This window comes from Heteronotia binoei, chromosome 10 (assembly GCF_032191835.1).
Source record: "Heteronotia binoei isolate CCM8104 ecotype False Entrance Well chromosome 10, APGP_CSIRO_Hbin_v1, whole genome shotgun sequence".
Classification (NCBI taxonomy): domain Eukaryota; kingdom Metazoa; phylum Chordata; class Lepidosauria; order Squamata; family Gekkonidae; genus Heteronotia; species Heteronotia binoei.
This window is the reverse complement of record NC_083232.1, coordinates 102,588,498-102,603,040: the sequence shown is the minus strand read 5'-3', so window position 1 is coordinate 102,603,040 and position 14,543 is coordinate 102,588,498. Positions and strand designations below refer to the sequence as shown.

At 50.4% G+C, this 14,543-nt stretch overlaps 1 protein-coding gene across 2 annotated transcripts in view; it reads left to right on the top strand.

The window, feature by feature from the left end:
- The window catches only part of EPHA5 (EPH receptor A5), a 361,969-nt gene that overhangs the window by 260,441 nt on the left and 86,985 nt on the right, over positions 1–14,543 (top strand). The window contains exon 8 of one of the 2 annotated variants that reach the window (XM_060247843.1): positions 13,687–13,792. In XM_060247843.1, coding sequence (XP_060103826.1) covers positions 13,687–13,792 — 106 coding nt within the window. The remainder of the gene's footprint in view (positions 1–13,686; positions 13,793–14,543) is intronic. The other variant, XM_060247844.1, reaches the window with a different exon arrangement.

Here is a 14,543-nt window from a genome sequence, read left to right as displayed (position 1 = left end):
TCACAATCTCATTTATCTCCCTCCCCCACAACAGACACCCTGTGAGGTGGGTGGGGTTGAGAGGACTCTCACAGCAGCTGCCCTTTCAAGGACAACCTCTGCCATAGCTATGGCTGACCCAAGGCCTTGCCTGCAGGTGCAAGTGGAGGAGTGGGGAATCAAACCCGGATCTTCTTCGTGGTCTCTGTGCTTCACACTCATGGGATAGAGCGCCTGCGCCGATCCCCGAATCAGTACCTAAAAAGCCCTGGATTTTTTCGAGCTTGGCACCAACGGGCATGTGCAGGCATCCCAGTGCGCATGCTCGCCGGCGCCAGTGCGAGGATCCCGCCAGTTACTTGCTGACCTCTGCGCTGAGAGGATCTCCTTTCGTGTCCCCGGTCGGTAAAGTAATCTTACGATTGCTTTTTCTTGTTGTAAATAGGCCATTTGTTATTTTCTTAGTGTAGTTAGTTAGTTAGTTGTTAGATAGATAGTGTTGTTTAAAAAAAAATTGTTGGACTTGCCCTTTGGGGCCCAGTTTTTCCCTGTTTTCCCCCTCAGAGACTTTCCTGGGTGGGTTTTTTCCTTGGCGTCTATGGAAAGACGTTGGGTTTTTTTTAAGAGGTGCCGCTCCCGTGGGAAGAAGGTTGCCCCCCCCCCCCGACAGCCATTTCCTCTGTCTTCTTTGTTTGGGCGAGGGTCATCGTGTGGATTCTTGCTCACACTGCCTGAGTTTTTCAAAGCAAACTCGCAAGAATCGAGCGGCGAGGCTTTCGGCTGCATTGGTAGAGTCGGCACTTCGTCCTCAAAAGATGGCTTCGGGCCCGTCGGTACCGATGGGAGAGCCTGCGGCCCCGATTGTCACATCGGCTGATACATTGCCGATCAGGACCGAGATGCCAGTCAAGCGCGGGCATACCACAAAGCGACCTTCTGAAGGGTCAGTGGACACCCCAGCTAAGAAGCGTCGGGATGACTCGGGGACCCGATCATCCGCACCAAAGAAGGTGAAGTCTAAGGAGAAGCGGAAGAAGAGATCGTCCCGCACTCCTTCCCCTTCTCATGACGCTTCGACATCGATGTTGACCGCTCCACCGAGGAAGATCTTGGCGTCCCCACATTGTATCCCTTCGGTGTCGAGAGGCAGTGCTTCGCAGCAGTTGCGTCTATCGGCATCGGAGCAAGAGATCGACCTCACTCAGCGCTCTCATTCTTTGGGTTCGAGGCGTCGCAGTGAGAGCGACTCTGTCTCGGAGGTGGAGGTGTCAGCACCGATGGAGCCATTGGCACCGCTGGATGAGGCAAGAGGTCGGAGAGAGCTGGAACTGACCACCATAGCTCGCCGCTTCCCACCGCTTCCACCGTGGGAGCAGCGCCAGTGGCCTCCCTACGCCTATTCATACCCGCCGTACCAGTGGTACCCCCCTCGGGAGTTTGCAGACTGGGACCAGCAATCCGAGGCATCCCATATGTCGAAGCTTTCCCAGCACTCTAGGCGGCGCCCCTTGGCATCAATGTCCATCCCACCCGAAAGACGTGGCGTGGTGGTGGAGGAAGTCCAGCCTTGGTTGTCGGTGTTGATCCGGTCACCCATCAGAGAGTCAACGCTGGTGCTCTCGGAACATTCTTTGAGGAGAGAGTCTTCATCGTCGGACTCCGAGGTCGGTACCGATGATCTGGACAGGGCTTTGGAACCTTCGCCAGTGGCTCATACTGCTGAGGATCTTCCCATTTCACCATCGGAGGATCTAAAGTTGTATGGGGACCTGGTGAAGAGGATGGCACTCTCTGTCTCTCTCCCGGTGACACAACCACAACCCGTTGTAGACGACACCGTATTCGACATCATGCAGTGGGATACGTCTATAGCGGTTGCCCTGCCTGTTACGAAGGTCATCTTACAGGCGGTGAAGGAGCTCTGGGCGAAGCCTGCTTCTACACCTGTGTCATCAAGAAGGTTGGACCACATGTACCACGTCCAAGAGGCTGGTGCGGAATTTCTCTTCACGCATCCAAAGCCCAGTTTGGTGGTCGTATCCTCCTTGTCAAAGGCCCACAAGACGCGCTCCTCTCCACCAGACAAGGAGGGAAAGAAGCTGGACAATGTCGGGAGGAAGTTTTACTCTGCTGGGGCGCTGGGAGTAAAGGTATCTAACTATGCTGCGTGCATGGCTAGATACCAATACTCAGTGTGGGAACAACTTACCCCCCTCTTGTCTTCCCTGAGTGAGGAGAAGAGGTCTGCTGCAAAGAAGTTGCAGAAGGAAGGCTTTGCTGTAGCCAAATAACAACTGGCTGCATATGGTGGATGTCTCAGCAAGAACCATCACTTCTGCTGTCTGCCTCCGCTGCCACTCCTGGCTCAGGTCAATGGCCCTCCAGCAAGACACCAGGGCCTTCGTTGAAGATCTGCCCTTCGAGGGCGAAGGCCTCTTCAGCTCGACCACCGACAATGCTCTTCAGGCAATGGATAAGAGCACAAAGACCTCCAGAAACCTGGGTGTCCCGGTGTCTTCCAGAGCTGCTAAACCAAAACAGTGGCACAAACCCTGGGCCAAGAAACAATATCAAAAGTTTTTCCCGGAACAGCAATGGAGACCTTGCTCTGCCCAACCTGAGAGTAGGTCCCCATACAGGGGGAACAATCGAAACTGCTACGCTTCTGCACAGACCACCGGCAAGTCCAAGGGCGTTCGCCCTCAAAAGCAGGGCCTTTGACTTTCTGGAAGCATGCGTCACCGTCCCCACTTCTTCTTTGTCTATCCACCTCCGCCCATTCCTGTCAGCCTTGGAGTCCATCTCTACGGACAGGTGGGCCCTTTCCATCGTTGCGGAAGGCTACAAAATAGATTTTGCTCAGATTCCGAACCAATCTGTGGTAATCACCACACCCCCTTCCCCACTTCTGCTGGTGAAGGTGAGCAACCTCCTACAGAAACACGCCATAGAACGGATCCCGGTGGAGGCCAGGACGGGAGGCTTCTACTCTTGTTACTTTCTGGTTCCCAAGCGGGATGGGGGTTTGAGACCAATCATGGACCTTCGGAATCTGAACAAGTTTATTCTGTACCAGAAATTCAGAATGTCTACTATGCAAACAATTCTGCCCCTCATCAACCAAGGGGACTGGATGGCAATGCTGGACCTCAAGGATGCCTACTTCCACGTCAGCATCCATCCCGCGTTCAGACGTTTCCTTCGGTTTGCAGTAGGTTCTCAACACTTCCAGTTCAAGGCCCTTCCGTTCGGCCTGTCCACTGCACCTCAGGTGTTTACGAAGATGATGAGCGTTGTGGCTGTCCACCTCCGGCTTCAAGGGATAGTCGTCTTTCCATACATCGACAATTGGCTCCTTGTGGCGGAGTTGAAGAAAAGTTTGTCAAACCATATTGCCACCACTCTTCGTCTTCTTCACACCTTGGGTCTGCAGGTCAATTTGGAGAAATCACACCTTACTCCATCACGGACAGTTCAGTTCATAGGGGCTTTGCTGGATACAAACCTTCATCACGCTTTCCTGTCTCAGCAGAGAGCGATGGACATTATCAACCTTGTCGAACTTCTGCAGAGTCGAAAATGGGGCACGGCGCAGCAGCTGCAGCGGATGCTAGGGCTGATGGTGGTGACTAGAAGCGTGCTGATCTTTGTGAAGCTGAGGATGAGAGGCCTACAACGTTGGTTTCTTCATCAGTTTCGACCATTAAGGGACTCACTTTGAAAGAGGTTTGTAATTCCACCTATGACACTTCAAACACTGCAGTGGTGGAAGTCAAAGGACAACATTTGTCAGGGAGCTCCCTTCCACCTGCCTGTACCAACAGTGACGATGACAACAGATGCATCTTTATGGGGTTGGGGGGCCCACATGGACGCTCTGTGTGTGGGGGGCCCTTGGCCTTTGAAATTGACTCATTGCCATATAAATTATCTGGAACTGCTGGCAGTTCATTCTGCTCTTCGATCCTTCCACCCCATGGTGGCGGGGAAGGTTGTTGCTCTGCTTACGGACAATACCACTGCCCTGTGTTACATCAACAGACAGGGAGGGACAGTTTCTCGATGGCTCTGTGTGCTGGCACTGGAACTGTGGTCAGAGTGCCTGGACCACGACATCTTTGTGAAGGCTGCGCATCTCCCAGGGGTGCTCAATCTGCAAGCAGGCTCCCTCAGCAAGGGTGCGGCTTCCCTGCACGAGTGGGAGATACAGTGACGCTTCCTTCAACCCGTGTTTCAGCTCTGGGGGTATCCTCAGGTGGACGTCTTTCCACAGCCGAGAACCGGAAGTGTCCTCTATTCTGCTCCTGAGGGGGCTCGGATCCAGAGTCATTGGGAGACGGTCTGCTGTTCCCGTGGGAAGGTCGGTTCCTATATCTGTTCCCACCTCTGCCACTATTGACAAGGGTGGTCAACAAGATCGCAAGAGAGAGACCATGCTGCATCCTGGTGACTCCGTGGTGGCCTCGGCAGAACTTGTTCCCGATCCTGCTCCAACTGGCGAGGGGGGGTCTTCTACCAGTTTCCGGTGGAACCAGATCTTCTGTCAGCTCAGGATGATCACGTATTCCATCACAACGTGCCCCACCTGAAGCTGACAGCGTGGTTCATTGACCCTGTGAGTTCTCCAGCAGAGTCCAACACATTTTCCTGAATAGCAGGAAGCTGTCTACCCACGCTTCTTATGATAGGAAGTGGTGTAAGTTTCTTCAGTTTTTAGTTGATACTACAGTTTCGCCCCAGAGGGTGGGGCTGCCGGTTATTTTTGAGTTTTTGTTGTCTCTGGTGGATGCTGGCCTTGTTTTTTCCTCCATTAAAGTTTATCTGGCGGCAATATCTGCATTCCATGAACCAGTGGAGGGGCATTCAGTTTTTGCACACCCTCATTCTAAGAGATTTTTGAAGGGTTTGCTTAGGCTTCATCCTCCTTCAAGATCACCCCCACAGTTGTAGGATTTGACTCTAGTGTTGGACAGGCTGACTCGGCGTCCTTTTGAGCCGATGGTCACATGCTCGTTACAGCTCCTATCTTGGAAGACTGCCTTTTTGGTAGCCATCACATCAGCATGCCGTGCAGGGGAGCTCAGGGCTGTGCGTTCTGACTACCCATATTTAGCTTTTCAGAAGTCTGGAGTGTCCTGATATTTCCTTTCTCGCCAAGATGGTTTCTCAGTTCCACCTTAACTTAGAAGTTTGGTTGCCCACGTTTTATCCTACACCTTCTTCAGATGAGGAACGTAGGTTGCATGCTTTAGATGTTAAGCGTGCCTTATTGTTTTATTTGAGTCGCTCCAAGAGTTTTCGTAAGGACCAGCATCTTTTTGTTTCTTATGCTTCCTAAGTTATGTTCCAGAATCTCGTCTTAGCAGCTTTCAAAATGGCTCACTGAGACTATTAAACTGTGTTATTTGTTGGCTAAGAAGCCGTTACCTGGGCCTATTCGCGGACACTCTACAAGAGCAATGGCAACGTCGGTGGCATTCCTGAAAGGCGTTTCCCTGATGGACGTTTGCAAGGCTGCCACCTGGTCCTCTCTGCATGCCTTTATGAAGCACTACGCGCTGGATGTGCATGCTCAACAGAGGACTCGTCTGCAAGCTGTTTTTCTGGTTGACCGTCTTTCCGCCTTCCAGGTATGTCTTGCTAATCTCCCATGAGTGTGAAGCACAGAGACCACGAAGAAGATAGACAGGTTGCTTACCTGTAACTGCAGATCTTCGAGTAGTCATCTGTGCATTCACACTACCCGCCCTCCTTCCCCACTGCTGACGGTCTCCCTCCAGTAGGGGCTTCCAGCAGTCAGGAAGGAACTGGCGGGATCCTCGCGCTGGCGCCGGCGAGCATGCGCACTGGGACGCCTGCGCATGCTTGTTGGTGCTGAGCACGAAAAAATCCCGGGCTTTTAAGGTACCTATTCGGGGATCAGCGCAGGCACTGTATCCCATGAGTGTGAATGCACAGATGACCACTCAAAGATCTACAGTTACAGGTAAGCAACCTGTCTTTCTCCCAGATAAGAGTCCACACACTTAACCACTACACCAAACTGGCTCTCACTTGGTACACCTCTCTGCCTCCGTATCACTGGCTGCCATTGCAGTGCAACAAAGAAATGCAAGATAAATGGAGCCAGATGTAATAGAGGGAGTGGGAAGAAATCCCTCATGGCAAGATCAAGTGTTCCCTCGGTAGTTCTTTTAAAATTACACGGTCAGAACTCTGTTGCTTATTTATGTACAGTAGGACTGCCAAGCCCACCCCCTCACCCGGGGCAGTAGATTCCCCACTGCTGATCAGATGGCTGGCTGGGGGGGTGGGGGGGAGGCTAGCTAGAAAGGGGAGGAGTCCCAGTCCAGAGTGGCAGCAACATTGCTAATGACATGGCAATGCCACTTCCATCACGTACAGGAAGTGACATCATTGCATTTCCACCAGTGCAGAATGTTCTGGCATTTGATCAAAAACTCTGCGGTAAAAATGGTTTCTATCAGAGAATTTTTGTCCAAATACCAGAGCATTTTATGTCACTGGCAACATGGTGATGTCACTTCTGGTGTACGCCGGAAGTGACATTGCGGTGTCGCTGGTGACATCACGGCCATGCCAGGCTAGTTCTCTGCTGGCTGCCAAGAGAACCTGGCAACCTATAAAGAAATATTATCATAGGAGCTCATATTAATCAGAATCTACAGGTCTCCTATTTGAGGGGTACACTTTTCTCCATCTGTGTTAGTATTCCCATAGATTCTGATCGGAGAAGCCTGTCTCTTTCCTCCTCTCTGTGACCGATTTTGTTGAGGCCTTGTTGTGGGCAAGTTTCACCCACCACTAAAATGTATGTGTGTGCCGTATACCGGTTCCAGTTTCAATTTGCATGAATGACATATTTATTATATTTTCATTCTATCCAGGAAAGGTTTCATAATGGAAAAAATTCCCTTCATTTCCCTGTTGAATAGAAACTCATTCTCCATATTTATCTTCTGAATTTAAATTCATCAGCCTTTGATTATTGTTTGCCTTAAGCTCTCATCATCCGCTTTTTTTTTTTTACCAAAAAAAGCTGTCATTTTTCCAATTTTCAGTGCCTCTTACCTTTTTAAAAAATGAAATAGATTTGAAAGGAATCATTAGGTATGGGCAGACACGGCCAAGGAGCCAGCCAGCAAGCGAATATAGCTTAGTGATGCAAACATTAATGTAATAAAAATTATCTATTTAATGTATCTCATATTGCATTAAGCATTAATCATGTCCTATAAGTAGAAACAAAACCTTATTATGCATCCAAATAAATCTCTATTATGACTTCTGCTTGCAGTAGAAAAAAACTTCTTCTTGAGAGCAGTTCAGTAATCATGTTTCAAGGTATTTAAAAATAACCTGCTGGCATTTCAGCACAATTGGTCTGTTGCCATCATGACCTTACACTGATGAGCAAAAATTCCCCAATCAGAATGTTTAAAAGCCTGGCCTGGAGCTCTGGCGGCTCCGATGACATCTGTCCCCAGGTGCTTTTTAGGTATTAATGAATCCAGTTTAGCAAATATTCCAGAGCGGCGACTAAATGGTGTTGCAGGTACAAAGCAGGACGGCGGCTGTCTTTCTGCCTCAGCCAGAATCTGTGTTCAGCTTCGGAGGTCTAGCTGGGAGCAGAATGGTTGCCTGGAGGTTTTCTGGAGTTATAGCTGCTCTCCCCGCTGCAGAGAGCAGTTCCCCTGGAGGCAGCGGCTGCTTTGGAGGGTGGGCCCTGTGCCATCATGCTCTGCTGAGGTCCCTCCCCAAGCCCTGCCCTTCCTGGGGCCCCCCTCCAAAGGCCCCGGAATTTCCCAACTCAGACTTGACAACCCCCAGGTACACTAGAGTCAAGGAAGGGCTCCGTCACAAACAGGCCTTTCTGTGCTTGCTTATAAATACGTTTAGAACTATGTTGAGCCCCAGTGGGAATAACCATATCAGAAATGAATGCGGATGGATCAGTGGTGTGGGGTTTGCAAGATAATATACATCCAATCATTATGGTAATGTTGGCTATAATTTAGCCAAGCGCTGCTCTAAAGATGATTTACGGATGAGAAACTCAACGTGAAATCCAAGTTTAGTAGCTCCTTAGAGACCAACAAACTTTTGCTGGGTAGAAGCTTCCATGAGGCCAAGTTCCCTTCATCGGATCCCCTTTGTCATTGTGTCTGCCAGGCAGGGGTGGGGGGTGGGGGTGGCAGGAGGTATAGGAGAGAAAAGAACAGTCGCAGCTTTCGGCTCCACGTGAAGCAGACAGGACGGGCTGGCTTCTGCTGCAATCACCTGGGAGTTGGCTCCTGATTCCCTGTCCCCTAAAATACTTTGCTGGCTACATGGCAGATCACAAGCTGACTCCCAGCTGATCCCTCCTCAGATGGAACTCAGTTTCTGGTGGCTGGAAGTAGCCCCTTCCTCCTGCCAGTAGTAGGAGGAACTCAGTGGTGCAACTCAGTGGTGGAGGATGTGTTGGGCGGGCAGAAGATGGTCTGTGAACATGACATTCAGATCAACAAGCTTGCTGCATATTTGTGCAGAGTGCAGAAAACTGGGATCTCTGACTTATAGAGGTGACTGGGAGTAGTAGCGACTTTTCAGCAGGAAAAGGATGACAGAGACCTGCAGTGTTTATTTGAAGGAGTTAGTACAGCATGGTGTGTGTTTTTTTTTTTTGGGGGGGGGGATAAACTGAAGCAAATACTAGCAGCACTAAATCAAAACCCAGACGACATTCCTTCTCCTAATTAATATAGCAACAATAACTAAACATTCAGCAGAGCTACTCCAAGTTGGAGCTGGAGCTGCTCTTCAAGCCAAAGATGTCCATGTGGTTTGGAAAATAAGGAGGGGAAACGGATCAAGTGTGAGAGCAAAGATTTGCTCTCCTGCTCTGTGAGGATATCGGATGGAAGAAGGAGGGAGTCTGTTGCAGTTTTTGTTGGTATCCATGATCATCAGGCTCTAAAGCCAGGCCAGTTATACTGTTTTTGACTCATAGCATAAAATGGGTTCTTTTCAAGAAACAAAAGATTACAACAGAAGGTACTTGAGAGTTGGGCAGCTTATCTGGAGAAAACTGTAGATCTGACTAAATGGCGCGAGAGAAGGCAATAAGAAGGGAAGTTCTTGGTTGAATTTCAGGATTACAAAACTGGAGATACAAAGTTGAGTCATATATTTGGGGGACAGTGGAGGTTCCAGACTGTCATGGGGCAGTTAACGTTCAAGTTGTGTTAGTGGTCAGTGATTGCATGTCATATTACAGACAATACAGGAAGAGGGGTCTATGTCTTCCAGCCTGGCGTGGTTGCTGCCATCCTGTTTGCACTCCCTGATTTTCCCCAGGAAGGCTTCTGTGGAGGCATTTCCTGCTGTCCTCCCAAGATTCTCTGCTGTGTTTACCCCTGAATGGTTCATGGCAGGAGCTTCCCAGCTTCTTTGTTTGTGTCATCGGACTTGCTTGCAGTCTTACACATGCAGGATATACAGGCAGGCTGGAGAGAGAGGGGAGGGGTGCAAATGTTGTTGGGGGGGGGGGCTGCAACAGGTCCCCAGTCTATGCTTAAAGACCTTTGGTGATGAGGAATCGTCACAACGGAGACTGTTCCAGTGCCAAACTCCCTCACTGTCAGGAAGTTCTGCCTCAACTTCAGTTGAAACTTCCTTTGCTGTGCTTTGTCTCCTTTAGCCTGAATCCTGTCATCCAACACATCCCTTTCGGTGTTGGACAGCACTAAACTAATAATAATTCATAGTGATTTAAAGTGTCTCTGAGTCTAGGAGTGTACATGGAAAGCTCTTGCCAGGAAACGGGGTCGGGGTACTCATGAGGTCCCTTTTCCAGCCCTGGAGTCAGAATTGCCCCCTTCTGTCTTGGAGAGAGATTAACAAAGAGGAGAGGCAAATCCTAAACAAATAGGATCAATTTTATTGGCTCTACAGGGGTATAAAGAAAGGCAAGAAAAGGAAGCACATCTAAAAAGCAAGCAAGCATTAGGATAGTGGCTAGAGTATAGGGCTAGGATCTGGAAGATCCAAGTTCGAATCCCTACTCTGCCATGGGAGCTCAGCAGGTGCTGTTCACTGCTTCTCACTCTGACTGGCCTCACCGCATTGTTGTGAGGAAAAGAAAGGGGGTGAACAGCACTGTAAGCTGATTAGAGTCCCCATTAGAGAGAAAAGCAGGGCTTAAAGACATTTTGACTTTTATGCCAGTTATGACCCAAATATCCGAAGGACCACCTCCTTCCTTCCTTGTGTCCCTGGGGGCAAACTGCCAACAGACCACCGTCTGCTGGCTCTCCCACCACTCAGGGCGGCCTGTCCACCACCTGGCTCCCCCCCCGCCCTCCAGCCTTTTCCATCCTGGCTCTGAATCCATGGGATGGGCTCCCTGAAGAAGAGACAAGAGTGGGGTTGCCAACTCTGGCTTTGGAAATGCCTGGAGATTTGGGGGGATGATGGCGCCTGAGTAGGGAATGGACTTCAGCAGGGTCAAATGCCACGGAGTTTGCCTTCCAAAGCAGCCATTTTCTCCAGGGGAACTGATCTCTGTTGCTTGGAGACCAGTCATAATCCCAGAAGATCTCCAGGCCTCCCCTGGAGGCTGGCACCCCTTGGCCATCTTCAGGAGGTGCTGTGAGGCCTGTCTGACCAGTTCCTGAGGGATGTTGGATCGGCAGGCATCTTTTCAAAGGGGAGAGGGATGTGGGATTTGCAGTTTATTTTATTTTTTGGTTTTAAAATGAAAATGGTTTAGACTATTATTGTAAGCTGCCTTGAACTCTGAGGAAAGGTGGGATATAAATATATTAATTAATCCCTAATGTAAACTGTCGTATCCCAGTGCACCTGTAGCTGGTGCAGTAGAGCCCACCCAGGACTTTGCCTGCACAGGGACCTCAGAGCGAGGGAGAAGTTTGCCGAGAGAGTTCGAAATGGGAGCCGCCAGCAGACGGGACAGAAAAGGGGCAGGAGGGGCAAGAGCTGGAGGAGGATTGGGGGTTAGTGGGGAGGAGGGTGGAAGCCCCAGCCCCCCCCCTTCTCTAGGAACTTTGCCGCTGTAATGTTGCGAGGGCTGGAGAAAAGGAGAACAAAGGAGCAAGGAAGCCACACCTCCTGCCCAACTAAGCCTGATTCTTGCTCCACGTGGGCAGAGCTGGATTGGCCTGGTTTGAGGGAGAGAGGTCTGTTTCTTTAATTTTACTCATCTGAATGAAATTGCCTCCACCTCTTGGAAAGAAACCAAATCAGCCATGCTTTGCCACATCATTTGGGGTGGTGCAGGAACGTAGATGTTGCTGTGCTCTGATATCCATTTCCTGCCAGACCTTAACCATTTCTGAAGGAGCGGGGGGGGGGGGGGGCTACGCATCTTTCGTCATCCCAGAGCTGCTTGTTTGGATTACCTGTTCAGAAGATGTCTGGGAGGTCTCAGGCCCATCTTGATCCAGCATTTCTCTCACACAAGGAAAGCTGATCTGATCCTTCACCCGCCCCCCCCCCACTTACCACTCTTTGCTGTATGGGGAGCAGATGTGTCACTCTCTAACTTTCCACCTGCAGGGTGGGGGGCGGCTGATTTCTGGAGGGAGAGCACGGCCTCTGTCCTCCTGGCCGGGGTTTTAGCCATGCCTGCTGAGTGACTGCGATGGGCCGGAAAGCAGAACAGCAAGAGATCCATTCCAAGTCCCAAAGTGAGATTGGGAGAAATGCCCAAATCAGGTTGCAGGAATGATTCCTTTGGTCGAAAAGACAGCTTCAGAGCGTCTTGCCCAAGCCAGAGTTCCAAGGGGAAGCCCACAACCTGGTTCTCACTGACCTGGCAAGTTACAGCAGTTGAACCAGCAGGTGGTGCTTCTGGGGTTTCCAACTTCTAGGTGAGGCCTGGAGATCTCCTGGAATTACAGCTGATCTCCAGTCGATCAGTTCCCGTAGAGAAATGGCTGCTTGGGCGGGTGGGCTCTCTCTCGGTCATTATCCCCCTGCCTCCAACTCCAAATCTCCAAGGCAGGCTGGAGGAGGTTGGCAGTTTAACTGCTGGCCAACGGACAGAGTTGAGGGTTGTTGATTTCTGGTGGGAAAAGGGTTAGGAGGTCTGCTAGTTAGGCAGGGAGTACATGAGGGACTCAAAGGGTGCGGTCACATGCACCTTTAGATCCGTCTTACCCGCGGGTCCCATTCAGAGTTTATGAGCACATCCAGACAACCACATCTGTCGCTTGAACGCAACTTGTCAGTGTCCCGACTGGCCCCGGTTTGATGTCGAGGTTATTTGACAGCAGAGAAAGTCTGGCTCTTTTCCCCAGAAGCGGCACACATTCAGGTTATTCCTGTTTGGACAGCTCATGCACAAAACTGCCCTTTGAGATGTTTGGTGCCTACCATCCGCCCCTCCGACATTTTTTTTAAAAAGCTCCAGCAGATATGCGCAGGACCAGATCATTGGGAATCTGCTTCTCTGATCAACATAGGATCCACGGGAGCATTATCCCAGTATTCAGAAGAACAGGGGGAAAAAACCTTTTTCCAATCTGGAGGATTTCCAGATATCATCGTCACTGCCCATTTCCAGGAAGGCAGTTCCTGGCAGTCCCCTAGTTTGAATCATCAAAGTTAATTCCTGGATCTCCCCGCCCCCTCCCGAAGCAACGTTTGACTCCCCAGCTCCCAATGGCTGGGCGCATGTTCAATGAAAACCCCACAGCGGGAATCACAGTATGATTGCTCAGCGACTGAATGAGAGTGAGATGACTTTGGATCTGCTTGATCAGTTGTGCGCATGCTTCAAGAAAAGAGCATGAAAGCATTCAATATGTCCGATCGTTCAACAACAGGGTATTCAGTGGTTCAAATTTGAGTGCCGCATGCCCACTTTTAAGGGGACGTGTGACTGCACCCAAAGTATTGTGGTTGGGTGCTGTTCCTGTCAAAAATGGTTAGAAGCTAAAAACCTTTCTGTGCCACATTGTGAATCAGTCAGACAAGAAGCCTGCTTTGTAACTTATAGGCTGGGTACAGGCAGGCGGTTTGAGGTGGCAGCCCCCCATCGAGAAGTAAGCCAGCAGACAGAGAAGTGCCCCTGGGGTAGACAGACAGCGCGCAGCCAGCTGCTGGAATGGGGACAGGCCACACATGCCCCAGAGGAGCGGTCAAAACAGTCACGTGCTTGATAGCTGCTTCCTGTGCACTCCCCAGCCATTCAGACAGCTGGGAAAGGCACCCCGGAAGCACTTCACCGATTTGCCACCAATTTGCTACCGCTTTGTATGTGGCAGGAAGAAGGATAAGGACAAGGTGAGGGCGGGAATGAGACGGGATCCAGAAGTGCGCACTTGAGTGTGCCTTTTTGGTCCAGTCGTGGGGAATCTCTGAGGCAGCCTAAACTGGGAAAGAAAAAGGGATTTCCTGTTATGCAGTAACCTTTCATAGGAGGAGGAGAGTTGTGATTCCATGTACTCCTGCAACAAATGAAGCACCATTTGTACAAAATCTTCCTTGATGGGTTAGGGTGGAATTTTCCTAAAAGCTTTACATTGTGTGTGTGTGGGGGGGGGGGGGGGCGTTATTCTTTCTGGAAGCAGCTTTTCAGTGAGTGAGCTACCATTTCTTTCTAGCAGACTTGAACTAAAGGCCCCCGTGAGAGAGGATGGCAATTTTCACCTTAATCTTCCTTTTTGTTTCTTCTCTCAGCAGTAGCTGCTTCCAGCGACCAGAGCCAGATCCCTATAATTGCTGTGTCTGTTACAGTGGGAGTGATTCTCTTGGCAGTGGTTATTGGTTTCCTTCTCAGTGGAAGGTAAGAGGCGAAAGCTGGTTATTTGATACACTTTTGTGCCGTCTCTCTTTTTATCTCTTCCCCGGTAACTTTGATCTGGCCAGCTGTCTTGGAAGCACGTTTCTTTACAATCAAGGAAATGTGGAAGCCCTTCAGTCCATTAAACTCCAGTATGTATGGATATGTTTCATGATGGAAAAGCTTCTCTGCGAAGGAGAGCGCCCAAACCTTTTCCCCCCAGAGACGTCACTCTACGTGACAAGGGCACAGGGCCAGCCCTTCACTGTCTGGCATCCTAGGCAAGGCTTGCTGCTGGCACACCCCCCCCCCCCCCGGCACTGATAACATCACTGAGTCACACAGGGGGCCCCCAGAATGCTGGCCCCCTAGGCAGTTCCCTAGTTTGCCTAGTGCCAGGGCCAGGCCAATAAGTTCTGCTTCGTGCCACCTCTTGTGCCAGTGCTGCTCCTGTGTTTTGCTTCTTGTTGCACGTTCCTGTGGCCAGACTATTTGCGGTGGGGAGGGCACCATCTGCTGGAATGGCCTTGAGTCAGCCATAGCTCTTGCAGAGTCGTCCTTGAAAGGGCAGCTTCTGGGAGAGCTCTCTCAGCCCACCCACATCACAGGGTGTCTGTTGTGGAAGAGGAAGGTAAAGGAGATTGTAAACCACTCTGAGACTCTGAGATGCAGAGTGAAGGGCGGCGTATAAATCCAATATCTTCTTCTGATGCCATCTTTGTTGCATTGGAAATGTAGAGTTTGAAACATAATG